Source organism: Rhinopithecus roxellana, chromosome 10 (genome assembly GCF_007565055.1).
Source record: "Rhinopithecus roxellana isolate Shanxi Qingling chromosome 10, ASM756505v1, whole genome shotgun sequence".
NCBI classification, from domain to species: domain Eukaryota; kingdom Metazoa; phylum Chordata; class Mammalia; order Primates; family Cercopithecidae; genus Rhinopithecus; species Rhinopithecus roxellana.
Genome location: NC_044558.1, coordinates 75165889 through 75193359, shown reverse-complemented (window position 1 = coordinate 75193359; position 27471 = coordinate 75165889). Strand labels below are relative to the sequence as shown.

At 34.0% G+C, this 27471-nt stretch overlaps 1 protein-coding gene across 6 annotated transcripts in view; it reads right to left on the bottom strand.

Annotated features, from left to right (window-relative positions):
* Positions 1–27471, bottom strand: part of KIF21A (kinesin family member 21A) — a 163591-nt gene that overhangs the window by 36157 nt on the left and 99963 nt on the right. For all 6 annotated transcript variants that reach the window (XM_030939744.1, XM_030939746.1, XM_030939747.1 and 3 more), the window contains exons 12-24: positions 17942–18032; positions 17402–17519; positions 16802–16990; positions 16064–16263; positions 13005–13112; positions 9119–9187; positions 8800–9014; positions 8498–8651; positions 8119–8313; positions 7590–7691; positions 6652–6817; positions 2116–2176; positions 1667–1721 (exon numbers count right to left, since the gene is read on the bottom strand). In XM_030939744.1, coding sequence (XP_030795604.1) covers positions 1667–1721; positions 2116–2176; positions 6652–6817; positions 7590–7691; positions 8119–8313; positions 8498–8651; positions 8800–9014; positions 9119–9187; positions 13005–13112; positions 16064–16263; positions 16802–16990; positions 17402–17519; positions 17942–18032 — 1723 coding nt within the window. The remainder of the gene's footprint in view (positions 1–1666; positions 1722–2115; positions 2177–6651; positions 6818–7589; positions 7692–8118; positions 8314–8497; positions 8652–8799; positions 9015–9118; positions 9188–13004; positions 13113–16063; positions 16264–16801; positions 16991–17401; positions 17520–17941; positions 18033–27471) is intronic.

Here is a 27471-nt window from a genome sequence, read left to right as displayed (position 1 = left end):
TCAGAAAATGTTTAAAAAGAGAAAGCCCTATAGCCATTTTTTACACTCTTAATTCTCTCCACAGCCAAGAGCCTAGAGCAGAGATGAAATTTTTCTTGGGAATTCTTAACCCAGGTGGTTCTTTTAGGAGATGACCTTTAGGCCACCACTTCACATCTCTCTCTAATGTCCCACAGTGGCATAATTAAATAGGCTTTCTCAGGGCCCAAAAGATAAAATTTATCTTAAGAGATTCTCTCCTTTGCTTAGGATTAGATCCAAACCATAGCAGAATGTTTTCTTTGAGTTTCGTTAACTTCTGTTTAGACACTTAGAACAATAAAACACAAACTACATGCTGCCAAGCCAATAGCTCAAAGACCATGTGTAAGAGCCTGGAGATGTTTTTTGATTGGCTTGACCAGTGTTTTAATAATCCGAGAAATTTATGTAAAAATTCGTATTTAAGAATTCTCTTGAAAAAACAAAGGATCTGGTAGACTTAGGCTCATATTCCCACATGGTAAAAATGAGCAAAACTTGATGGTGGCTATTTCCTTTTAGATGGGACATGTACTCTCCAGGTAGTCATAATGATGACCCATTTGTTATTGTATATCCAGCTAAATTAGTCATTTGCATTACCTGATTAACCACTGTGGGCCTTAAATATACACTATCCATTGCACAGTATTATTATTTCAGGTCCTGATTCAATCCATTCACTCAACAATATTCAATAAGCACCGCAAGAATTCTTTGTTTTCAAACATTGTAGGATTGTTAGTCAAATCACCCACTATCAAATGCTACCGCATTCAACCTGATATGTACCATTAGGTAGCTCACACATTTAACTGCATGTATAATTTATATCATTTTTTAAAAACCATATAAATATGCATTATAGCTTCATAAGTTTTTAACACATAATAATTACGGACTGGATTATTATTAAAACCACATCAAGGCACAGTTAAATAAGAAATACTTAAGAACACACTAGAATGCTAAAATTTAAGAAATCTCCTGCCAATCTAATGAAATTGTATGGCACTACACAGTCTACAATTTAGTTAATCAGCAGCTTAAGAATCACCATCCATAACTGTGTTATCCAGTGGGAAAAATATAAGAATACAGTAAAGCCCAATTTCCACCAAGGAGAATTTTTTTTTTTTTTTGAGACAGAGTCTTGCTCTGTTGCCCAGACTGGAGGGCAGTTGTGCAATCTCAGTTCACTGCAAGCTTCACCTCCCGGGTTCAAGAGATTCTCCTGCTTCAGCCTCCTGAATAGTTGGGACTACAGGCACCCACCACCACACACGGCCTTTTTTTTTTTTTTTTTTTTTTTTTTTGTATTTTTAGTAGAGATGGGTTTTCACCGTGTTAGCCAGGATGGTCTCGATCTGCTGACCTCGTGATCCACCTGCCTCAGCCTCCCAAAATGCTAGAATTACAGGTGTCAGCCACCGTACCTGGCCAGAGAAATTTTTTAATATAAATTTTTTCAGTTACCACTTAAAGGGAAATATGATAAAAAAAAAAAAAAACTAAATAAAGAAGAGCTTCAGTAAAACCAGGCCCTCTTGCTTATCTATTAAGAGTCAAATCTGAACCTATGTGTTTAATAGCAATAACAAATAATGGTGTAAAACGTTTACCTGATACTTTCAGTTCTTCTTACCTTGCTCTTAGGTTTCACTTCACCACAAAGCTTCATGAGATCTGAAGACAGTGTGCTATATGCAAATAATTAAGCACAAGATTAAATAGAAAATTATTACAGAAAGCTATAGCTCCTCTATATCAATGACTACAAAAAATTTATATGCCTATGGGGAATACAGAAAGAAAATATTTAAAGTCAAAATGAATTAATTTAAAAATAATTAAAAAAATAAAAATAAAAATAATTCATTTATGTTTCTTAAATATTTCAATATTTTCATTTTAAAATGTATGATGGTTAAGCATAACTTACCTTGGTTTCTATTTACTGTTTCTAAGTGCTATTCACTAGGCCATTAGATTGAAAATTATTTGTTTTATAGTAATTATTTGATACAACGAGATAAAAGTATTTAAAATATTATGTAAATAAGTCAACTCTATTGTTTCTAAAGGCCTTCTTACCTTCCTTCTGATCCTGGGCTGTTTAAAGGTGCATCCTCATCAGTACTATCCTCTACGTTTTCTACAAAAAAATGTTTAAAATGTAAGCATTGTCCCTATGTCACAGTTTGGTGACTGGAATCCATATGCTGTAATAAACAACAGCTCAAAATCTCAATATGGGCACGATGGTTTTAGTAACTGAATCTAAATAGACAGAATTGTAGAAAAGTATTTCTAAAAACTCTCCTTTGATTGTGTGTTCTAGAATGAGTAAAACATGTTCAAATAGGAAAACCATGACTTTGAATGGTATAGTATAGAAGAATAACAGCCTTCTGAATGAAATGGGTACATATGACTATTGCAGAATCATGTATGTATCCTGTACCATCCAAACATACAAGAATCTACTGTTTAAAAATATAAAGTAAACACTACATGGGCCTCCTCTAATGTACTAAGCCAACCAAGAATACTACATGAAGTATAAATATAGTTGTTATACTTTATCAGTTATGCCAATGTACTTAGATATTTTTCCTTTTTTAATTTCTGTATTTTTGCCTTCATATAGAAAGAGAGAAGATGTGTATGAGGGTGTTCAGAACACACATATCAGCATGCAGCTCATTCACATGAACACAGAAGACAAAACCAATAGGTTTGCATGCAACAGCTCTGTAAACTAATACAAAGAAACCACTGCTATTTCAGAACAACTGCAGCCAACTAGTGAAAAGGGAGAAGAATTAAACATATAAAACTGTTAGGAAGTCAGTAAATAAAACAGTCACAGAAAGTAAACGACTTAAAATGCCAGCGAGCCCCTAACATCGGTGTAGGCTGTTTTAATGTATGTATTTTATTATAAAAATCATTCCATAAATCTAAAGACAAAATTATGGGCGACATATACATTAAAGAACAATATATACAGTTCATCCCCTTTTAATTTTAAATTTTATATAATACAGGTAGACTACGGCACCATTAGTCAATTGATTCATTTCTCTCCACAAATGTTCCCTTCCTTTCTCATTGTTCAGTAAGACTTGGTACTATTATCTAAAATAGAATCATATCTAGGACTCACTCAAAGGGGTTTATTTTCTGAAGTGAAAAAAATGGTGATTTTGAAGACAATATGTATCTCATTAGAGGAAGGCTCAAGGACTTGCTTCACAGAAAGGATAATTGAGTTCTAAGGTACTGAATTAGTAAAGAATATAGAAAATTATGTTATGAAGAAATGACAAGCCTAGCCTCTGTTTTCCCATGTGTTTTAACAGCAGGCTAAGATTTGCTAGTATTTATCTTGCAGAGTGTGACAGAATTAAATGTTAAACATCATGCAAGTGCTTCGTAAAAAGCTCTTAACTCCTGCTTATGCCTGTACGCCTTAGTTACAGATAATGGTGTCTTCACAGAACCAGTCTGGCCAGAGCCCAGAGGATCCCACCCAGAGGGTCACCAACTCAGACCCTCTTCAGTACCAAGTTTGGTCTGAAGTATTATAGTTATCTGGGCAGCAGGACACACCAACAACTCACTGTTGTACTCTCAACTCTGAGAACACAACTCTAGCCCAAAATTAGCTTCTTTTCTTATCACAGTAGCTTTAAAGCCAAAGACAAAACAAAACTCCCAAATACCCTAAAGTTAATCTATATCATTATAAAGTTTCACTGTCTCACTTCACTGGAAGTTAACCAAATAGCTGGATTTTTAAAAGTCTTCCTTTAAAGTTATTCTTTTAAAAACATATGTGTGTGTGTGTGTGTGTGTGTGTGTGTGTGTGTGTGTGTAGTTTCCATATACTAATTATATATTTAAAAATTTAACATTGCAGCCCCTGAGACTGCTGTACTTAGAAAGGTCTGTTTGGAAAACTGGACTTTGGCTGACATATGAAAACAGCTCTCAGAGGGTCTCAACTATTAACCAATAAAAGTGGCTCACTGTACATTAGAAACTGCAAATAACATGGCTTATGCTGAACACTTGCTTTCCTTCTGGAAGTCTAGACCAACAGAAGGTACATATGTCACTCACCATCCCCAGTAAAACCCTTGGGCACTGAGCATCTCCTGGACTTTCCTGGATATAAACATTGCACCAATATTGCTGCGTTTTTTGTTCTGGGGAAAGAAAGTACTCTGTGTGATCTCTCGTGAGAGGGAGAGAGATACAAATGCCCGGACATGGATTCCTCCAGAGGCCATCTGTGTCTTTTCCCCTTATGAACATTGATATCATAAATCTTAAGTCATGAATACAACCATATGCTAAGCCCTGTGAGTCTTCTAGCAAATCTCTGATGATAGTGGTGACCTTTGGGATCCCAACACAGATACAGAAAAATCAGGATGTTCTTTAAAAGCTACAAAAGTACAACCCTGTGAGCATGGGGCGCTGGCCCTGGTTCATCCTCTAGCCCTAAGTTTCATCATTCCATGTCATGAACTTGCTGCTCTGGAGCATCAACCTGTTTGTAGGCCTCAGGTACACAAAAGTGTGGCTAAATTCCGATGCCTTAGCTTTTGCTGCCCCTGTGCCTGGAGCGACTCTCTGGCCCCAATTCAACCTTGTCTTTTCCTGGCTAACTCTTTTTCTTCACTTATATTTTAGCTTAAATGTCACCTCGTCCAGAAAGCCTTCATTAACTCCTCCATTCTTGTCAGGTGGTCCTACTCTGTGCTCCCATAAATCTACAGATCTCAATCATTGCCTTCACTGCAATATATCATAATCCATTCATAGTCTCTCCTCCTCAGCAGGGCATCAAGTCCATAAGGGACAAGATCAGCATCTCACTCATCTTTGAATCCCAGCATACAGCCCAATGATTGTGATAAAACTGGAGAACAACTAAATGATTTTTAAAGCAATGTACCTATGACTTTCTAGCTTCTGTGGATTTAAATTTCATTGTTTTCTCATCTCATGCTTTTTATTTAGCTCCTTTCGTCTAGAAGAGCCCCGGTTCCTAGGGCAAATTTCTACCATGAGTCATAGGTTACATTAGCTGAATGAGTTCCTACTCTCTGCTTCTGACCCTTCTTTAAGCTCCAGAAAATTGAAATTTGTTTGAAAGTTGGAAAACAGTAACACTGCTCATCAAATTACCAATTTAATATTCTTCTGCACATAAAAACATCAAATAATTTATCTTTCGAGTTAAAAGAGAGCATATATTACTATGAATTGAGCCACTAAGAAGAACAAAGAGAAGGAGAAGGAGAAAAAGAAGGAGGAGAAAGATGAAGAAGGAGGAGAAAGATAAAGAAGAAGAGGAGGAGGAGAGGAAGAAGAAGGAGGAAGAGAAAGAAGAGGAGGAGGGAAAAAAGAAGAGGAGGACGGACTGGGGAGGAGAAGGAAGAGAGAGAGGGAGAGGAAGAGTGAGAGGGACAGAGGAAGGAGGAGGCAAAGAAACATGCTTGATAACATATGGAATGGAAAAAGGCTAGTTATAATGCCAGGTACTTGAACAGCCTGACCAATATTGTTTCAACTTGTTCTGATAAAATCCTTTGGATAGTTTTGTTCAGTTTACAATATTTAAAAGTGTGTGCCTAAATTTACAAAAATAAAACAGATAAGAATATACATATATATATATATATACACACACACACACACACACAAAGATATATACAGAAGAAAGTTATTTATGAGGTTAAAACAATAGATGCACGTTAATAGATATATTTAAAAATTTTAACAGAACATATATATTATGTTTTTCTATAAGAAAGAGAAAGAAGACAGGGGGTTTATGAAACTGGAGCCACAACTGGAACTTAAATAATAAAAGAGACAACTAACAAAAGCATACTTCTTTAAACATCTAGGAATTTTAAAATCAAGAATGTTTAATAAAGATAAAAGACTTAGTGTGTTTGTGGCCATGGATACATTTCAAAAAAGATCATGCAAAAACCACTTGACCGCCAATAAAAATCTTTAAAATAAGATGTACCACAATTAGTGTACATGAACAATTAGTAATTCATGCAGCTGTAGGATACACAGAAAGCTAAACATACTTACCTAATGGTACGCTATCTAGATCTGTGTAAATAACAGCAAAAAGGAAACAAAAAGCAATACTCCAATCAAAACAGATTCAATGTTAAAAACTCCCACATAAAACAAGATTATGTACCATTTACATGTAGAATAGATGCCATAGCAAACACTTATAAATTTATTTTTAAGGCAGTGAGATACACAGAGTAAAGTAATGAAACTTGGTTAATATTTTAAGTAATTTAGATAACCAATACGAAAACTTGATTGGTCTTCTTTGCCCATAAAAACTAATTGCTTAATAAGGTTAAGTAAGCCATTTTAAGTTGGTAATCATTTCTTGGAATGACAACAATTACCTTGCCAAAATGTACACATGCAAATTAAAGAAAGAATAATTATTAAAAGCATGAGTAAATATAGCATCTATTCAGTCAAGCCATAGGGGAAAGGGATATACTATACCATGTTGAAAAAGCAAAGCTACCATGCAAATTCATTTAACTAAAATCGAATACAAATTACCTTGTAAAGCATGGCCTAGTAAAGCATCTAGCTCAGGATTTAATTCTGCCTTCTCTTTCAACATATGGAATAAGAGCTGGTTTTGGGTAGCACTGGTTATTTCTGTTTGTTTGAGTCGACCTTCCAGTACTTTAATTTGAGCCTCTTTCTGGGCGGCCTGAAGACCCTGAAACACAACAAAAAATTATCTTAGGTCATATTAAACAGGATCTACTACACAAAGATCTGTATCAAACAGCAAATGAATATGATATATGGGCTTGACATCAGACAGACCTTGAGTCATCCCAGCTCCTCCACTAACTGGCTTAGTGATCATGGACAAGTTCACCTGTCCAAGATGTTATCTTCTGGATTCTCAGTTTCCTCATATGCAAAATGAGATCAATAATAATTACCTCTTGGCACATTGTGAAAATTAAGTGAGATGGCGTAAGAACAGAAAGAGTCTAACAGTCCCAACATGGAAAAAAAAAGTGAGTCAGAAACCATTATCGTCTTCAACATTTGGGCAGGGTTTTCTTACAGGTGACAAATTAGAGACTTTACATTCAAAATAAGAGAATGATTAAATTATTTTTTCTTTTCTGATTCACTTTTGATCTGTAAAGAATCAATGTTAAATTAGTTATGATATCAAATTTGTTTGCATACTGAGAAATATTTTTCTGATTTTTCCTTTGTTAAAGCAAAAGGGGAATTATTTCTTAAGCTGTTTATCTGCTCTAATAAACAAACATAATAGATGACATGCTAATGAAATTGATCTAAATATTTCTCACTCTTCCTGACTCTAAAGAAGGGTAAAAGAAATACTTTCCAATTATGAATAATCTTCTTCCTTATTACAAAGCGAAGGGTTACTACAGAAAGATAAATAAAACTACAGTGAATTAGTCAAAACTTAGGTTTTCAGTAATAGTGTGGTTATATCTTACCTTATTAATGCCCATTGACAGGAAGTGATCTAGCAGGTATCGAGCTTCTGTAAGGGTGCAGGCATTAATGACTGCAGTAACATCCAATGTCTCACCTTCTTCCTATATAAAATCAGCACAATACGATGACCATTACTTTGAGCTGAAAACAGAAGGTAAGAGCCTATTGTTTCATATATTTATTTCCTAGTATTGGGTTAGCTAACGAGATGCTCAGATAAGTGCAATATATGATCATTACCCCAAGAAACATAGGGTTTAGTTGAAAAGATAAGATACCTTTAAGCAGCTAAGAATTCAAAGTGGGATGTAAAAATGACCCATGTGTTACATAAACAATAAATGTTATCACACAATCAGCAGAGAAATCTGAAAAGCAAGCAGGAAGTGGCATACATGTAAAATCCAAGCATTAGATTAGACCAATAAATAGAAAACACCTTCATGTAAAAACTCAAAGTGCTTTGAATAATAAACAATACAAAAGTACTTTTCATTAAGCCATTACACTTTTCAAAAAATTACAAACCTTTGCTTCTTCCATCTGCATTATGTTGGCTTGACAATCAGAAATACTGTCGTTGATGTAATCTATATTAGCAATCAGTGACTCCATCTCTTCATTGATATTAGCCACATTTTTATCTCCCTCTCCATTCTCCTTAACTATCTTCTCCCTTCTTTTTGAAAGTTTCTCTCGTCTTTTTGTCAGTTCCTCCCGTTGCTATTGAGAAAGCAGGTTGGATTTTAAGAAATTATGTTCATCTATTTATATACATATTTATATACAGTAGAATCAAAACCCCCCAAAAACTTGGTAAGTGTTAAATTTACCCAGGAAACAAAATTGGAAGAGTAAAATTAACAGTCAGCTAAGGGGGAGAATATCTACTTTCTATTTCCCACACCTTGAGGAGTCTATTCATATCTGCCTCCATGTTGGAAATGGTCATCTTCTGCATGATGATGTCTGTGACTCTGCGCTCAAGGAGCTGCCACTTCATGCGGGCTGTCTTGGAAATAAACACTCGGCCAGTCAATCCTTTCCTCTGATATTTTTTCCTATAATCATATAAAACAGACAAGCATAATTACTTATGCACTTATTTGATTGTGTACTGCCAAATAATGAGCCATTTTTTCATTTAAGTACAACATTCCGTATTAATGGCCAAGAAGATTACGTCAGCAGGAACAGAATTATGTAGACCTGGTTCCATTTGTTGCGGGCGCTGGTAAGGCCTGGACTCTCGCCACAGGAATTCTCATTTTCTGCTGGACTCCTGTCCTTGATGCATCTGTTTCGACAGCAGCTGCACTGGAACTTGTGTCCTGAGCAGGGGCATCAGATGAACTCAGCTTCCGAGTAACTTTCCCAGCCACTTTATCTGACATGGGTCTTACTTGCCGACGAAGAGCTGTAACCTGAAATTGCAGCAGAGGTTGACTCATTCTCTTAGTCTATAGAAAGACATCATATATCTCAAAGTCAGAATGTTTCTTCCAAATGGTCAGCTTGCTTACTGTACCTCTTCCGTTTTGCGACGTAGAACCACTTCTTGGTTTCTTTTTTGGGCTTCCAAAAGTCTAAGTTGATGCTGTAAAATAATATTAAATAAGTGGAAATACTAAAGTGAAAGACACAATATTTCCTATTCCTATCCCCATACCCCTGGGAACTATGAGTTCTTAGCAGGATCTGAGTCAACAACCTTGTATACATTATTACAGGTACAGCTGTTTATTCCAACAAACACAAATAAATACAGATATACCTAATCCCTTTTTGAAAAAAATGAAAGGTTATCTCTGTGTTGCATACTTAAATTTGATACATTTGGTGCTTACCACATGCAAGTACTTTTATAAATTCTTTACAAATGTTATCTTATTTAATTTTGTTAGATATTTTGTTTTAGTTGCTGTTTGAGGCACAAATAGGAAGAAACAAAGTTTAGAATATTTTCAATAGAGTCATCTTATAATATATACAATAATTATAAACTGTTGTAGACATAGGAAGAATATATATTGATTAGTACCTTGTAATAACTATGGATCTTATGGTGGATAAAGTAAATGGACAATAAAACATGTCTGCATGCATAATTGACTATTAATTTGTTTCCAGGTACTCTCAAAATAAAGATAACTAATTAGGATTACTTCAAGCCATTCTACAGGCATATAATTTAAGAAAAAAATTTGGACTTAAAAAGAACTCAGAGGCCGGGAGCGGTGGCTCATGCCTGTAATCCCAACATTTTGGGAGGTCGAGGTGGGAGAATCACTTGAGGTCAGGAGTTCGAGACCAGTCCGGTCAACATGGCAAAACCCTGTCTCTACTAAAAATACAAAATTAGCCAGGCATGGTGGCACGTGCCTGTAATCTCAGCTACTCGGGAGGCTGAGGTGGGAGAATCGCTTGAACCCAGGAGGCGGAGGCTGCGGTGAGCCAAGACTGCACCACTGCACTGCAGCCTGGAGGACAGAGCAAGACTCCATCTCATAAAAAAAAAAAAAAAAAAAAAAAAGAAAGGAAAGAAAAAAAAGGAAAAAAGAAAGAACTTATATCTTAATTCCAGTTCTATCATTTATTCAATTCTGTGATCTTGGACAAAGTTTAAGAATGACAGTTCACTACAAACTTCCTTTCTAGTACTTAAATCCTGTTATTTAACAAATAATCCCTCGTGTTTTGCATTCAAATTCAAACAGATCATTCATTTTAGGTTTATGTATATTTCTGCCTCATCAGATGGGAATTCCTTGAGAAAATGACTTCACCTTATCACAACTACATCTTAATTGCCTACCACAATGATTGATATAAAAGCAAAATTAATGTGTTTTTTAAATTAATGAATTATCAAAAACTAAAATTATCATATAGTTTGAAACTTCTTACTACATTCAATTTCTTCCTATTAAAAATCAAATCTCAAGCTCATTCATATTTTTATATGGTATGTAAATGTCACCCTGAACTTTCTAAGGGTTCAAAGATGAATATGACAAGGAACAATTTTAAAAGGAGGCCAATATGTACACAAGGTAACAAATAAAAGGGAGAGGGAGTATGACTGTTAGCTTTATATGGGATTAGCCAGCATTGTGTCTTTATAATAGAATATAGGCATCATATGTTATGGAAAAGATTCAAAAAGTTCATCCTAGGAGTTCAATATTGATCTCCCTATATCTTATATGAACTAGTAATAAAGAAATAGGTAGCATACACTGTAAATAAATTATTCCCATTGTCCAAAGGTTTTCATTAAATATAAAATAAACAGACAAAAAATGGAAAGAACCCAAACGTCTATCAACTGATGTATGGACAAAGAAAATGTATTCTATCTATACAACCATAAAAAGGAATGACGTGCTGATACATGTTATAACATGGCTGACCCTTGAAAACATCGTGTTAAATAAAAGAAACCAGACACAGTTGCGCGTAGTGGCTCACACCTGTAATCCCAGCCCTTTAGGAGGCCGAGGCGGGTGGATCACTTGAGGTCAGGAGTTCGACACCAGTCTGGCCAACATGATGAAAATCCATCTCTACTAAAAATACAAAAAGTAGTCAGGTGTGGTGGTGCATGCCTGTAGTCCCAGCTGCTCAGGAGGCTGAGGCAGGAGAATGGCTTGAACCTGGGAGGCAGAGGTTGGAGTGAGACAAGATCATGCATTGCACTCCAGCCTGGGTGACAAAGTAAGACTCTGTCTCAGAAAAAAAAAAAAAAAAAAGGCAAGACACAAAAGGCCACATCTGGTATGATTCCATTTATATGCAATGTCCACAGAGACAAAATGTAGATTAGTGGCTGCCAGGGGCCAGGGGCAATTTTGAGTGACTACCAGTGGGTATAGTGTATCTTCCTGGTGTAATGAAAATTTTCTGTAATTAGAGAGTGGTGATCATTCACACTTTTGTGAATACACTAAAAACATGAATTGTATACTTTAAAAGGTAATTTTTAGGATATGTGAATTATATCTCAACTTTTAAAACAATAACAGAATAAAAAAGAATAGGTGATATGTTAGAATGTGCTTCTACTTGATTTCAGTAGGAACAAATTGATAAAAACACAATTTTAAATGCCCAAGAATTAACTATGACAAATACACTGATTATTAAAATACACTGACATAGTAGGAGAAAAAAAGAAATAAATATAACCTAAATAGGGGAGTCATCTGGCCAAAATATCCACTATCCACTTTTCTACCTCATTTCTCCCTTTTCTCTGTCCCCTTTCTTCATTACATCCCAAAATAGATTTCCATTTTCTAAAATATGCTTTATGCTCATATTTTTCCAGGGAGGATTTAGGAAAAGTTGAGCAAGTAAAAAGGAATAACGGCTGAAACCTAACCAATAATAAGGGAAAACGTGAAGGCCTCTTCTTTTTCAAAGAGGGAGACTTGCTGTGTCATTGTTCAGGCTAGTCTAGAACTCCTGGGTTCAAGCAATCCTCCCGCTTTAGTCTCTCAAAGTGCTGGCTGGGCTTATAGGCATGAGCCACTGCACCCCGCTTCTTCTTTTAAGAAAAAAAATCATAACTATAATTTTTCACCTAAAAGAAATAATCATATTGCCAAAATTTTGAAAAGAAGAAGAAAAAAAGTCAACCATAACTTATAACTCTAACACAACTACAATTAACATGTTGAGATGCATCCTTTGAATTTTCTCTCATTGAAATCAAGCATACATTTATTTGTAAGATGACCACGCTTTACACTTAAAGTGTGGTCATTTTTCAGATAGGCATACAGTTTCAAAATATAAATGGAATGTACCATAATTCCTTTAACCATTCCTCCCATTGTCAGGGATTTGGTGGTTTTTACTTTTTTTCACAATTACAAAGAATTCTAAAGTGAAGATTTCGATGCATAGTATTTTTACTTATTTTAGATTATTTTCTTCGTTTAAATCCATGGAAGTAGAATCTTGAGTCAAAGGATACAAAAATTTTGATAGTCCTTAGAAAAACCTCTTCTAATAAGGGCTGGTTGTTACTCTAGGATTATTTATAAGTACTTCTAGTGATAAAACATTCTCCAGAACCATCCTAAACTTGCTATCTTACAAAATACTGCAACTAGTTCCTTGGTCATCCTAGAGATAACCAGTCATTCTTGCCATTTACTTCTATGTCATCATCTGGAAAATAAGCCTCAAATAAAATATATAATATTACAGTGTTTTTTATGAACTCTTATACTGAATTACCATAATCCACATATTGTAATAAATGACATTTTATAATATGTATGCTTATCTATTGTCCTTAACCTGCAATTAGTAGTTAGGGTTACCAGAAATTTTTCCTCCATTTATCAAACCATCTTTTTCAATGTACAATTTTCTTACATAACTGAGAGTTAAAATCCACTTACATCTCTTTTACGTTGATCCTTTTTCAACTGAGCAATCTCTCTGTTTCTTCTAGATTCAGTCAGTCTGGCTTTCTCTTGTTCTTCTTTCATTTGCTTCATTAGGCGAACCTAATCAATTAGGTATATACATCTATTGAAATTACTCTGTCACAGCATTCATTAAATCAAGCACATATATGGAAATTCTTAGAATTCCGAATACTTAACACGGAAACATGCAGTTTTACTGCACATTTAAAATGGGCAATTCTTATTTCTGTGAGATTCATATATTTCGGTTTCTAATACATTTTTATTTGCTTAGTATTCCATACTTTTTGTATTCAATATTCAGTTGTTCTGCAACTTGAAATCTTGATACTTACCTTACTATCAGTAGCTGTGTGACCTTGATCGAATTACTTTACCTCTCTAGGCTTTGGTTTGCTCATCTATAAAATGGAAATAGTATTTCCATAGCATTGGATTTTTGTGAGAACTCAACCAGTTAACACCCACACAGTGTATTAATAGTACCTGGCACTTGAATTCTCAACAACTTAATAAAGCACTTATTAATTTTTAGCTACTGTTGTTATTAGCAACTACACAACATAATAATCTAATGATAGTTATGTGCCTCATAACAACATTTAACTCAACAATGAACCACATTTAAGACAGTGGTTTCATAAGATTATAGTGGAGCTAAAAAATTCCTATTGCCTATTGATGTAATAATGTCATAATGTCACAGTACAAAGCACTACGCCCATTTGCAGTAGTACTGGTATAAACAACCCTACCGTGCTGCAAGTCATATTAAGTATAGTCCACACAATTATGTATAGTCCATAATACCTGATAAAGATAATAAATGACTATGCTATTGGTTTATGTATTTACTATACTATACTTTTTATAGTTGTTTTAGACTTATGAAAAAAAGGTAACTATAAAGCAGCCTCAGGCAAGCCCTTGAGAAGATATTTAAGAAGAAGGCATTTTTATCATAGGAGATGACAGCTCTACATGTGTTAATGCTCCTGAAGGCCTTCCAGTGAGACAAGATGGGGAGCTGAAGACGGTGATACTGATAATCCTCACTCTGCATAGGACTAGGCTATTGTGCGTGTTTGTGTTTTAGTTTTAACAAAAAAGTTTAAAAAGTAAAAAATATAAAAATTTTAAATGGATAAAAGCTTACAGAATGATGATATAAAGAAAAAATATTTTTGTACGGCTATAAAATGCATTTTGTGTTTTAAACTATGTGATATTTCAAAAGAGTCAAAAAGTTTTTTTTAACTTAAAATATTTATAAATACAAAAAAATTACAGTAAGCCAAGGTTAGTTTATCACTGAAGAGAGTTTTTAAAATAAATTTAGTGTAGCTTAAGTGTATACAGTATTGATAAAGTCCACAGCAGTGTATAACTATGTCCTAGGACTTCACGTTCATTCACCATTCACTCACTGACTCACCCAGAGCAACTTATAGTCCTGCGAACTCCCTTCATGGTAAGTGCACACCTTACAGGCACACCTTGGAGACCTTGAAAGTTTGGTTCCAGAGCACCGCAAAAAGGTGAATTCACATTAAAGCAAGTCACACAAATTTATTTGCTTTCCCGGTGTATATAAAGTTAGGTTTATACTATATAGTAGTCTATCGGATGTGCAATAGCATCGTGTGTAAAAAAATAGTTTGCATGCCTTAATCAAAAAACTTAATTGTTAAAAAGAAAATACTGACAGAGACACGAAGTGAGCAAATGCTGTAGGAAAAATAGCAGCAGCAGACATCCTTAAGGCAGGGTTGCCACAAACATTCAATTTGTAAAAAATGCAATATCGGCAAAGGTCAATAAAGCAAATCACAGTAAAATCAGGTATGCCTATAAAAGTGTACAATTTTTGGCTGGGCACAGTGGCTCATGTCTTTAATCCCAGCACTTTGGTAGGTTGAGGTAGGTGGATCAGCTGAGGTCAGGAGTTTGAGATCAGCCTGACCAATATGGTGACATCCTGTCTCTACTAAAAAGGCAAAAATTAGCTGGGCATGGTGGTGTGCACCTGTAGTCCCAACTATTTGGGAGGCTGAGAAAGGAGAACTGCTTGAACCTGGGAGGCGATAGAGTGAGACTCCCTCTCAAAAAAAAAAAAAAGTGTACCTTTTTTATCTTTTATATTGTATTTTTTTACAATACCTTTTCTATGTTTAGATATGTTTGGATACACAAATATTTAGCATTGTGTTAAAATTGCCTAGAGTATTCAGTATAGTAACATGCTGTACAGGTTTGTAGCCCAGGAGCAACAGGCTCTACCATGTAGCCTAGGTGTGTAGTAGGCTATACCATCGAGGTTTGTGTAAGTACACTCCATGTTTGACAATCACCTAAAAATGCATTTCTCAGAACGTACCATCATTAAGTGATGCATGGTTATACTATCTAAATCACTTCCATATTTGCTATTTTATTGCTATTTTAAGAAAACTACAATGACTTTCATGATAGACGTAAAGAATAATTGATTCCTCAACAAAAACAGATAACAGATCAGGATTTGCATACTCTCTTTGGACAGGGGAAGAAAATTAGTGCTTTTCTATGTATAGGAATGATAAACACTAAATGTAAGACAGTTATTAGCTATTGGAGAATGGGGAATATGATCAGGAAGAGATAAACAGAAGGCGTACTGTGTATCTGTAATGCTTAATATTTTAAACTAGATTGTGGATACAGTGTTTGTTACGTTATTATCTATGCTTTCTTGCATATTTGAAATATTTTATGTTTTTGTTAAGCTTGCGTAAGAGTTGTAAGAGAAGAAATATCCATCAATGTCTAAGAAGCCCTGATGAGCACATGATTTTCAGCTACTCTTGAAGAAAGGCTTTGATGAGGAATGACTATCAGAAACAAATTCTAATTGCCAAAGGAAAGTACATCATTTGTAAGATTGGGTTACCTTTATCGAATATGGAAAGAACCACAATAGTTGTTTATTTCTTGTCCCAATTGCAAAATCATACTGAACATCAAACATTAATGGAAAAAACAATCAATACCTTTGTTTTTTTCATTTCCATCACATCCTGCTGCAATTTCTTCAATTGCTTTTCATACTGAGACTGATTTTTAAGCAACCTTGCATGTTCTTTTTGAGCTGCTTGAAGCCTCTGCAGTTCTTTATTCATGGCTTGGAGTTTCTTTTCATATTCAGACCTAACTTTTTTTGCTTTTTCTTCTGAGTAAGATTCTACTGAGCCTAAATGACCACAGGATATTGTTATATGTTTTTTGTGAGACACAGATTTTTATTTCACAGATTTACAGTCCATATCCAAAGATAAGAGCTACTTTCCAAACACTCACATCTCAGAAGACTAGGGTGTCTTTCAATCATTCTCTCTTTATTATCTACTCTTAACCTGTTTAATGATTGTTGAAGCTTATTCATTAATATGTTATGTTAAAATGTACCCAACATAAATCAAAACATTAAAACAACCATAAATTTGTATAAAGTGAGTAAACAGCCTAGGCAGATATCGGTATGAAAAAATAAAATAAATAACAATATTTAACATTATGAGACAAATTAACATATAATCTGGTCAGAAAGTATTTACAAGCTACATATAACTTTTAAATAAAAGACACAAACTGAGACTTGCAAAAACAAAACAAACAACCTTTTTTAGGTTTAATATGGCTTCTATCTTTTTTTCTTCTACAGGAAAAGATAAAAAACCCATTTTGAAGATTCAGCTTGAACTTTCATTTGAATTAAATATAATTCTTACCTAAGTTTTGAAGCACCTGGTCTCTTTCAAGCTGAGTGTCCCGAATTTTATGTTGCAGCATCATTAGCTTCTCTTCATACTGCTTTTTCAGAGTCTGCAGTCTTTTCTGGCTGTTTTCTAGTTCATCAATCAGCTTTTGCTTAATTGCAATTTCACAAGTAATGTTTGCCAAGTCTGCTTGATAATTGGCTATTTATAAAAGAAGAAAATAAAAATCCTGGTACTAGGTCAAAATATCAGAATTCTAGCTTTCAAGCAAGAGCATAAAAACCATCAACTAGGTATTTTTATTCACTGAGTAGTCATTAGAAAAGTTTCCTGGATAAACCAAAAACCAAAAGGTAAATGAGATAAAGAGTGTTCACTTTGATCAAGGACAATGCTATTTATACTCAGCAAGAATGGAAATCACACAATGACTACATCCAGCAAGAGAAGTAACTCATTTGTTTAGCACATAAGCCTTGGAAGGCAAATGTAGGTCAGTAGTCACAAAAGTTGCTTTCATCAAGTATGAAATGGAGAATGTTAAGAGTTTTCTGTCATGGTTTAAACAACTTCCCAAAATGAATTTTTGCCCTTATACCAAATGGCAAGTACCTTTTTCATCTGATTCAGAATCTGATTCATCAGAACTTTCACCACCTTCAATGTCATCTTCCTCCTCCTCCTCCTCCTCTTCTTCATCCTCATGATCACTCACTTCTTGACTTTCTTCCTAAAATGTGATTTGTGAAAATTAATAGCAAAATATTGGCAAAACAAACTGATTCCCTCATTGAGAGAGGCTGCTGGAGTACAAAATACAGAAACATAAAAAAATTCACTTTTCATCAGTATAAAAATCCTTCCAAGATGTTAAGGTTATTACATAATAATTTTGTCTTAAACCAAAAAGTATTTCATCTCTCATAGTATTCTACCCTTGCCTCCCCAACACAATGCTTTCACAATACATAAGATTGAGAGTTGTCAATATTTTACAGCTCATATTTCTGAAGAAACATCTTCAAAGAAACAGATTGAACAGAATGCATCATAAGCAGTTCACTTTTCTACAATTAAGTTAGTAAGTTATCAGCAACCAAGAACAACCAGACCTGGTGACTAAAACTGACAAGTTCATTCTTTCATACTTACCACTTCTAATTCATTGTTTTCTCTTTCTGAAGCACCCTTTTCTTCTTTCTTCTCTTGATCAGTGTCTGTATTATCCTCTTTACCAGCCACACTAAAAAAAGGAATATAAGGGTATGGTGTTAGAACAGAAAGGAAAAGTATTCACTTTTTTTCTCTCAGATCTTTAAAAGCCATCAATGATTTGTGAAAACAAACTTTAAATGTTGGTCACTTAAATGAGCAAAGCTATTCTACCTGATGCTTCAGAGAAAAATGGAAATTGCCAATCAGTCAATAGTGTAATGATTTATATCACTGGAAAAAAGCTTATTTTCAGAAAACACTGAGGAATAGATTATGCCTGAAAGCACGAGACCTCGACACCCCTAAGAACTAGTCACAGTAGCAGTCAATTAACTGGAATGTAAGGCAACTTAAATTAAAAAGAAATTAAACATTTTTGTTTTCTCATTTGAATACAAAAAACATCTCATATTAATATAAAGATATAAAAAACTACATTTTTATTGATGTCCTAATACATTTAAGAGTAAATTTAAAGTTCCAGATTAAATCTGCCCACAGTAAGCTTGTCTACACTAGCTACATCCATCAGTGTGTTCAGGTCTCCTTCAGGTAGTGGCACAGGCTCTTTTTTCTTAGGCAGCCCATACAGCACAAGGCCAGTTCTCATTATGGTCTCACACAATGGGTCTTTGCATACCAAAAAACTGTCTAATGTTCAGGCTGCCCTTTGATTGAATAGAACATTTCAGGGTCTGCCACAAGATTCACCTTATAAGTGGAAGCTCTCCTCTTCAGTTACCTAGTACCTACAACCATAACTACACACATATCAGGGAATGATTATAGCTAAATTAATTCAGCCCTGGTGGTCCTGAGGAAAAGAGAGAAGTTTTGTATACCCAAATAACTCTAATCCTTTGTGGGTTTAGCAATCAACTATGCACAGAAAGTACACTACTGATCACTAGACTCACATATTTAATTAAGCTAAATAACATTAAGAAAGTAAACTTTAAATGAATCTGTATATGAACTATTTCCTTTTGTGCTATAGTAGCATTTTAAAATCATTAAAAAGCACTTTGAGAGGCCGAGGCGGGTGGATCACGAGGTCAGGCGTTTGAGTCTAGCCTGGCCAACATGGTGAAACCCCGTCTCTCCTAAAAATACCAATCAGCCGGGTATAGTGGTGCATACCTGTAACCCCAGCTTCTAAGGAGGCTGGGGCAGAAGAATCGCTTGAACCCGGGAGGTGGAGGTTGCAGTGAGGCGAGATCATGCCACTGCACTCTAGCCCGGGCGACAGAGCGAGACTCTGTCTCAAAAATAAACAAATTAGTTAATTAAAATAAATTTTAAAAATAAACAAATAAATAAAATACTCAAATAATACAATATTCTCCGCATAAAATTCCTCTAGAAAAAAAACTTTATCAGAATAGCTTAATAACAGCTATTTTTTTTCATATATTCTTCTATATTAAATAATTTCCCTAATATATGGATTGATTTTTAGCTTTTAGGCTAAAAACTTAATCTCATTTAGGCCCTATTATAACTATAACTTTAATGATTAACTCTAGGTTTCTATTCCCAGAGATATTTTTGTACTGAGCACTATGAATATAAATACTTTTCCCTTGTAAGTACTTTTCAGAGTTTGTCATTTATGTTTATGTTATTATTTATTTAGTGTCTGTATTTCTCACTAGGCAGTCAGCTTCCTAAGGGAAGGGATCATGTCTGTTGGCCTCCACATTACATCCCTAGTACCCAAGGCCTGGCACATAACGAATGTGAAGTAAGTGGTTTGTTAAATAAATCAATCCCTGTGACTACACATAAGCACCTCTGTTTGAACATGCCTATGTGTCTCATGTACTAGCTCGGTTGGAGTACAATGGTACAGTTTGAAAAATGCATAAAGATGCATGAGAGACAGCATATATATGGCGAGAGAAGAAATTACAAGTAGGAGTACCAATATAACAGTCTCAACTGGAAATGAATGAAGTAAATTTTAACAGGGATCCATGAATGCTGTTAAATCATTTGCATGGAGAAAAAATGAGCTTGAAGAAAACTAGGAACCACCTAGAAAGAACTTTTATGATAAACAAGAAATAATTTTGTGTGATATACTAAATGCCTCTCTTAGGTTGCTTATAGTATACTAGGACTGCTGATTTTCCACCATCATGCAGTTTAAGCTGAAAATCTAGAAAGAAATTCCCCTTTCATCCATCATCAATTAAAAGGCCAGCAGCATGTACTCAAACAGTGCTATACTTGAGGTCTAGGTCTAAGGTGTAGGGCTATGAAAGGACAATTTATTAGGGAGACATCTTCCAGCAGGTTTCCCAGTTCCCTCTCCTGGGCAGTCTCCCTTTTTCACCTGTGACTGTTACAGAATACAGTTTTCATTATTCTCTGTTCTTGTATTACTTCAAGTTCCAATCAAATCGCATTATACTTAAGTTTACAGCCATAAAACCACCTTATTCCAAACATTTGACTCAACATATCCTTCTACTCCCCACTCCAAGTCACTGATACCCAGTTAAACAAATGCTATCTTTACGTCTACATTAACTCATATATTGTAAGTCATTCATGCCACTTCTGATGCAGAAAAATCAGCAGTCATAACTTTACATTATTAATTTAAAGGCTTAAGCTTTTAAAATACAAGTTGATAGTTATAATTTTTATACCTCAAATATTCAAGTCTTCCTCAGTAAACCGAGGCAAATTGATACCTAAAATAAGTATCTAAGTAGCAATGGAAGATACTTAAATTAGTACTTTATATAGAATTAGAAGCTTGGGAGCTGGAATTAGCAATTAACCCCTTCATTTGACAAACAAAAAGGGAACTGTGGCCTGGAGAAGTTAATCCCCTCAAGAGGACTAAAACCAGTTATCCTGACTCCCAGACCATTTCAAAGTTCAGTTCACAGACTGGAAGCATCTCCATCACCTGGGAGCTTATTACTTATGCAGAAGCTCAGGCTCCACCTCGGCCCTACTGAATCAGAATCTGCATTTTATCAAAATCCCTAGGAGATCTGTACACACGACTATGTTTGAGACATTGTTCTGTAACCACCAAACCACTCTGCTTTTGCTATCCTTCAGGGATCATGTAAAGATGGAAGTAAACTCCTTTCACTGAGTACATTTAAAGGACTTGAATATTTTATGGTGATTAAATGCTTCTACACACAACTTTAATGATGCATTTTATTTTGACCTTTCAGAATAGAAGAAATTTCACAATTTTAATACCTTAATTTAACTCCAGTAATAAACATGTTGTCCTAAATATGTATTGCTTAGGTGAGTTAGGGTATGACCGATAAAAAAATTAAAATTATAGCCTAAGTACAGAATACTTTAAAGAACCTATGGACTTATGTCATATAAGTATAAAAACTTTAGAATACTATATAACATACTAAATATAATTATAAAATATACATTATAATTTAAAGAAAAACACTTTAAACTTTAAGATATTTAAAGTAATATATTCATTTAACTAACTGCATAGTATAAGTTCTCAAGTTCTTAAGTAAAAGATGAATTTCTAAAGTAGGGCTTCCAAAACAGTTAAATATTACCTTGAAACTAGTATGTTTTCTTAATCATTTTGACTGTAATCTAGAGACTTGTTTAGGAAAATCTATGAAGAAAAGTTCTGATAAGGAAAATACCACTTGATTCTTGGTTAAATAATCCTAATTCTGAATCAGTAAAATGCAAATCAAGAATATGATTCTAAATTTTGCTTGTTTCCAATGAAAAAAGCAACTATTCTGTTTTTGATGTTCACTTCAAATACATTTTAAAAGCAAAAATTGTTTTTCTATTTCAACCTTAAGAATGTCTTATAAATCTTATTTGTAATCAGGCCACAGTTTCCTTTTGTTTGTTGTCATTTTAATGTTTTTTTTTTTTTCCAGTAAAGATTATATTAAATAAAGAAGAGAGAGACAGAAGCCCACCCATGACTCAGCATGTGCTACAACAAAATGTCAATTTCCATTCTGCTCACAAGTTTCCGTAAGACAAATAATTACTGTTGTTTTTTCTTTTTTAAATAAATCAAATGGCAGGGGTTTTAGGGCTATTTTTACCCTACAAAAGGTAAGTCATCATCATAATTATCATAGTTTATTCTGTAATCACATGAAACTGCCTGAATTTTAATTCAAGTATCTAGTGAAGATTTTATTCTTAAAAAGTACTTTCTTAAAAATGTATTATAGTGTTCTTTTTAGTTTTATAAAGTCAGCATTACTTTTAGGAGCACCCCAGCTTATCTAGTCTGAAACAATCTATAATACTATAACACATTTCCTTGTGAATGGCAACTCAGTATTTAAACATTTTAATAAAAAACCTGGGAAATATTCCAACCTTCTTTCTTCTCGATTGCTTTCCTCAAGTTTCTGTAGCCTTCAAAATCACGAGGCACAGTATTGGAAGGCCAAGCCAATGAAGGACAAACCAGACAGTAAAAAGCGAAAGTGATAAGAAGGTAAAAATGATACATGAGCTTGAAGACTTTAAAATAAATTTTAAAAGATATCATCAAAGGACAATACACAGTAAAAAGGCAATACATTTGTATGAATAAAAAGTAAGTAGAAAATCAAGCAGCAATATATCTAAGAAGAGTATATAGACTATCAGTTGAAATTATGTAGCAGCAAAATGTATAGTCTCAATTTATAAAAGTTGATAAGGATTAGGCATGCTTGGATGCCTTTTTTTAATCTGAAGTGGGTCAATTTACTCAGCTTCCCCCAAAAAAGACCACTTTCAATAATATATTCTTTCTTTCAAGCGTTTACAGAAGAATTTTTAATGGCATCATTAAAAGAATTCACCAAGTAATGCCTTTATACCATAATATGAAAATACCACTAATACTAAATTCTAGGATACTACTTTTAAAAACATACTTTCTGTTGTAATATACTACATATGAAAATCACTAAATCTAAAAAAAAAAACTGATTTCAAAGTTATACATGAAATGGTATTGCAGGCAAATGAATATGGTTGTTATGATATCTGGGAAAAACTGTAATTTTATTACTTGAAAATAAAATTTCACATTGGGATTAAAGAGTTTACTAATTATTATAAACTACTGAAAGGGCATGTCTATAAAGCAATAGAGGCAAAAATAAAAAAAGAGAGATGGGGAGAACTGTAGTACTTTCCATTAGTAAGATTGTTTTTTAACCAGAAACATATAAGAAATACCATGTGTACAGGGTTTTAAAGACAAAGAATATTCAATATTAAAACTTAGAGATCTTTACTCAGTGGAATGTACTGTATACCAATATTTGTCATGTAGAAAAAAAGACAGATGTGCTAGGCTCTGATTAAGTATATGGCAATTTTGATATAGAACATTTCGGCCCAGAATATTTTTCAGAAAATATTTTTCAGAATCATTAATATTTTAAAATGAAGAGACTGAATCAGAGGTATGAGTTATTTTATCAAGCCAGTTCTTTTCATTTTAATTTCATAATATACGTGCTCCCATGTGATTCTTATTTACTGGTCTGTGATTGTTTTCGCATTAACTTACATGCCGCCATTATCAGACGAGACTAGCAATCTTTCTGAGAAAAAGTCTACAAAGTAATATACAGTAATCAAACGGTCCAGTATAGTGATTAGAAAAAGCAAAGTAAAGCCACTGCCTAAGAAATCTGTTTCTCGAGTTTCAACCCAACACCACTAAATGCAAATCAGTGCAGTCTGATCGATGAGTGAAGTTTTTTATGTTGCAAGTCATTTAAAGCTAGATATCCAAAAATATGGGATTTAATGTGTGAATGGTAAATTTTCTTCGTCCACATACACAAAAAATTCAAAAAACTTTTATGTCTACTCTAGGCCTATACTAGTGATAATGAGCTACAATGGCTCAGAGAATGTGGTTTCCTCATGAAGAACCCAGATTTTCTATTTTCAATATAGAGACTTTTGTTAGCTTATACAAGAAAGCTATATTAAAATATAAAGCTGACATGAGCTAGCAAGTACATAAATTTTAGACACCTCCTAAATTGCCTTTTTAAAAACCATTACAATCAATGGTTCAAAAAGACAATGGAGGGACAGAGAAATAAACTAATAATCTAACACCTCTCTGTAACTTAAAGGAGTTCAGTTTTTACTTCACTTAGTTCCCCTACAATGTTTCTTCTACAGTTAAAGAAAGAGAATGACAATTCTTGCCAACTATTCTAACATTTGTGTAACTGAAAGATACTCAACATAGTTTAATTGTTATTTTCTTACTATCTACACCTCTGGATACAGCTCAACGGAAAATAAGCACACCTACAGCTCAACAGAAAATAAGCACAAGAAGGTAGAAGAGCAAATCTTAAAACCTTACATATTAGTTCTGATACAGTTAGTTATAGTTCTGATAAAGACTGATGCAGAAGACAGCATTTGTGGCATCCTTCTTAAACACAAATGCAGCTTCTGGCATTAAAATGATCCAGTTACCACTCTTCCTATCAACTCTTACATTGTCAGAGGCCTCGTAGCCACGGCAACCAAGAATCTACAACACAAAACAATAAATTAAAAGACACAGAGCTTCCAAAGAGTTTGTGAATTCAGTGACAAGGAAAGGAGGCAGCTGTAGAAGCCAGGACAGCTTAGAATAGCTGAATCCAAAGGTTAAGCAAGCCCCAGTCAGGTTTTAGAAACTCATAGCCACAAGAAGGTAAAAAAAAAAAAAAAAAAAAAAATTCTTTCCTACTCTATCTTTTTTCATTAGATTATGCTGTCTAACATGTTTTGTTGTATGGATTAATGTATCCTCTTTAAAAATTACAAACACCTCTACAAAGGAAGCTTGTTGGTTATCAGTCATTTCCACTGGTATGAATTCCTTTAGTCAAACGGCTTTGTTCCAGAGTTTGAATTTAAGGAGATCAGAGAAGAAAGTAGATAATTTTGAAATTGGGAGCACTTCGGGGTAGGGCAGAATTACATGAGAACTGGACCGCATAAGAGAGGAATGGATCAAGGTAGCATGGGGACACAGGAAGGTTAGTAAGAACGAATGGCTAAAGCAGAAATTCCCATTGTTCCCCCAAAGACTGGCCTACACCTATGAGAGGGAAAGAAGGTTCTTTCCCCCGTCTTGCCTTTTCTTGCCCCCTTCTGAATTATTCTTATCATATTATAAAACGGGCAGAAATCATTTTATGTGAGTGAGCTGGGAAATTTGGACACCAGGTATTTACAATGCTTGCTAGAGAAAAATCAGGCCAAAGTTTCAATTAATTTTTAACTGAACCTCCTGTATGTGTAAGGTTGAGGCAGACCCACATTTTGCAATGCTCTCTCTGACAGATAAAATAGATAAACATGAAGCATGGAATGCAACTCAATCAGAATCAATGCATCTAAACAGGAGCTATCACTTCCAAGGAGCTCCTGTGGAAGACTGAGCACTTTAGTAAATCTGTTGTCCTTCTAAACATTTCTGGAACTCTAGGTACATTGTATGCTGGTTTTTTTCAACTTGTAGGGAATCCTTTGGCTAAATGAGGGCTTAGCTACATTTTAAAAATAGAAATTGACATACAGTTAAAAGTTATTGGGATTCAAGTGTGATGAACAAAATGCTTTATCAAACTAAGTAAAACAGGATTGGTTTTCATTTTCTAATTCAAAAAAAAATTTGATTATAGTATGGTAAGACATATTCTATTAAATGTTATTAATTCTTATATGTAGCAACAAAAATTTATAAATTGGCTCTAAAAATGTTTATAGCTATATGGTATAGTACACAAGAAAATTTTTAGATTCACAAATTATATAGGTGTCAGTTTTATAAAATTATATAGGTGTCAGTGTACAAAGGTACACTACAGCATGTGTGAAAATGCTCTTAAAAATGTTTGCATATAGCACTCTATAGGTATATTAACTTTTAGAAAGTATTAATTTGTTTTTCTCATTCTAAGCTATCTTTCATTTCTTATCTGGCTCATTCACAAATATTTTATCTCTAATTACGTGTTTTTTTGTTAGGAAATGAATTATTTTCTTCACTTAGGCTTTAATGTTTAAATCCAGTTGTTTGGTGAGTTCTTATTAGTATTAACATCTATTATTTTTATTGTAATAATTATCACAACTACATAATCACTGAATTAGTCACAACCACTATTAAAATGTTAAAAACAGCCTATATTTCTATTGGGATCCTTATTTGTTTTTCATTAGTCATATTCAACAAGTGATTAAGGAAATATCTCTAAATTTACCTCAAAAGGAAAAAGCAGTATCAGTTGTGACCTTAAAAAAAGCTTTGCTTATACTTACTTATTATTTATTAATACAAATGACCTAGATCTTTAAAAACAAGTCATACCATTCGACATTTTGACCAACTACAGAAGAGGATTTTACAAGTCAGTGATAAGTCATGTGCAAAAGTCTCAAGTTAATTCAAGCAGTAAGTTGGGTAACACTAGTTTCGATAATCCTGTGATCATTATTTCAGTTTTAATTGCCCTCCATAAGGGGAGAGCTAATCATTATACATTTCTTAATGCTGCCATAATCAATGATCCATGAAAACATCTAGGACATTAATATCTCAAGAAGGCAATTTCAAATGCAATGCCTACTAATCATAATGTATAATTCCTTGTTTTAATTATTCTCTCTAAACTCAAGAACACAAAGCAGAGTTAATTTGAAGAATTTAAACTTCCAATGACTTTGATCAACTGGCTGCTCCAGGAAGAAATGCCTGGCTGCCTAAATACATTTCTAAATAAACTGAGCAAAGCAGCAGGTAGTCTAAATGTCTACATCAGTTCTACAAAGCATTCCTCCTGTAACAAACCAAGTGGCAAATCAGATGATTTTGCTTCCTTTTGAATATCTAGCCAAAAATGTTTAAATTTAATTTGACTGGCATGCTCAAAATATAGTCTCTGTAAGTAATCTGACTGCACAATAGAATCAGTGTGCAAACATGTAAAGAACTTATGAATATTTAACCACTTACACATTACAAGTGATTAAATTTTCATTTTCTTCCTCTCCTTTGCACCCAGTTGATTTCAGAGGGACAAAGTATCAGGATGCAAGAAAGAGAAAGCCTAGAACAGTGGTGAAAAGCTGAGTAACTCCTTGTTGGAAGATTCAAAAAGCCTGAAATAGCATAAATAATTTTCACATAATCAAATTAGAAGCCCTGCAGAAAATATTTAAGAGACCAAATGACATTACATGACATTCTGATGGATTAGTTTAGCCTTTAAACTAATTTTTCCCCATTAGGAAATGGGGAAAAAAATGAAAACACTGAGTTGTAATGGTACAGCAAGCTTTGCTGAAAAGCAAAATGAATGGAATGCAAAAGCAGCTATTTGAAGAAATAATAAAATGATTTATAATAGTAATTTTATATTGTCATGGTCTAAATAAAATTCATTACCATATTATTA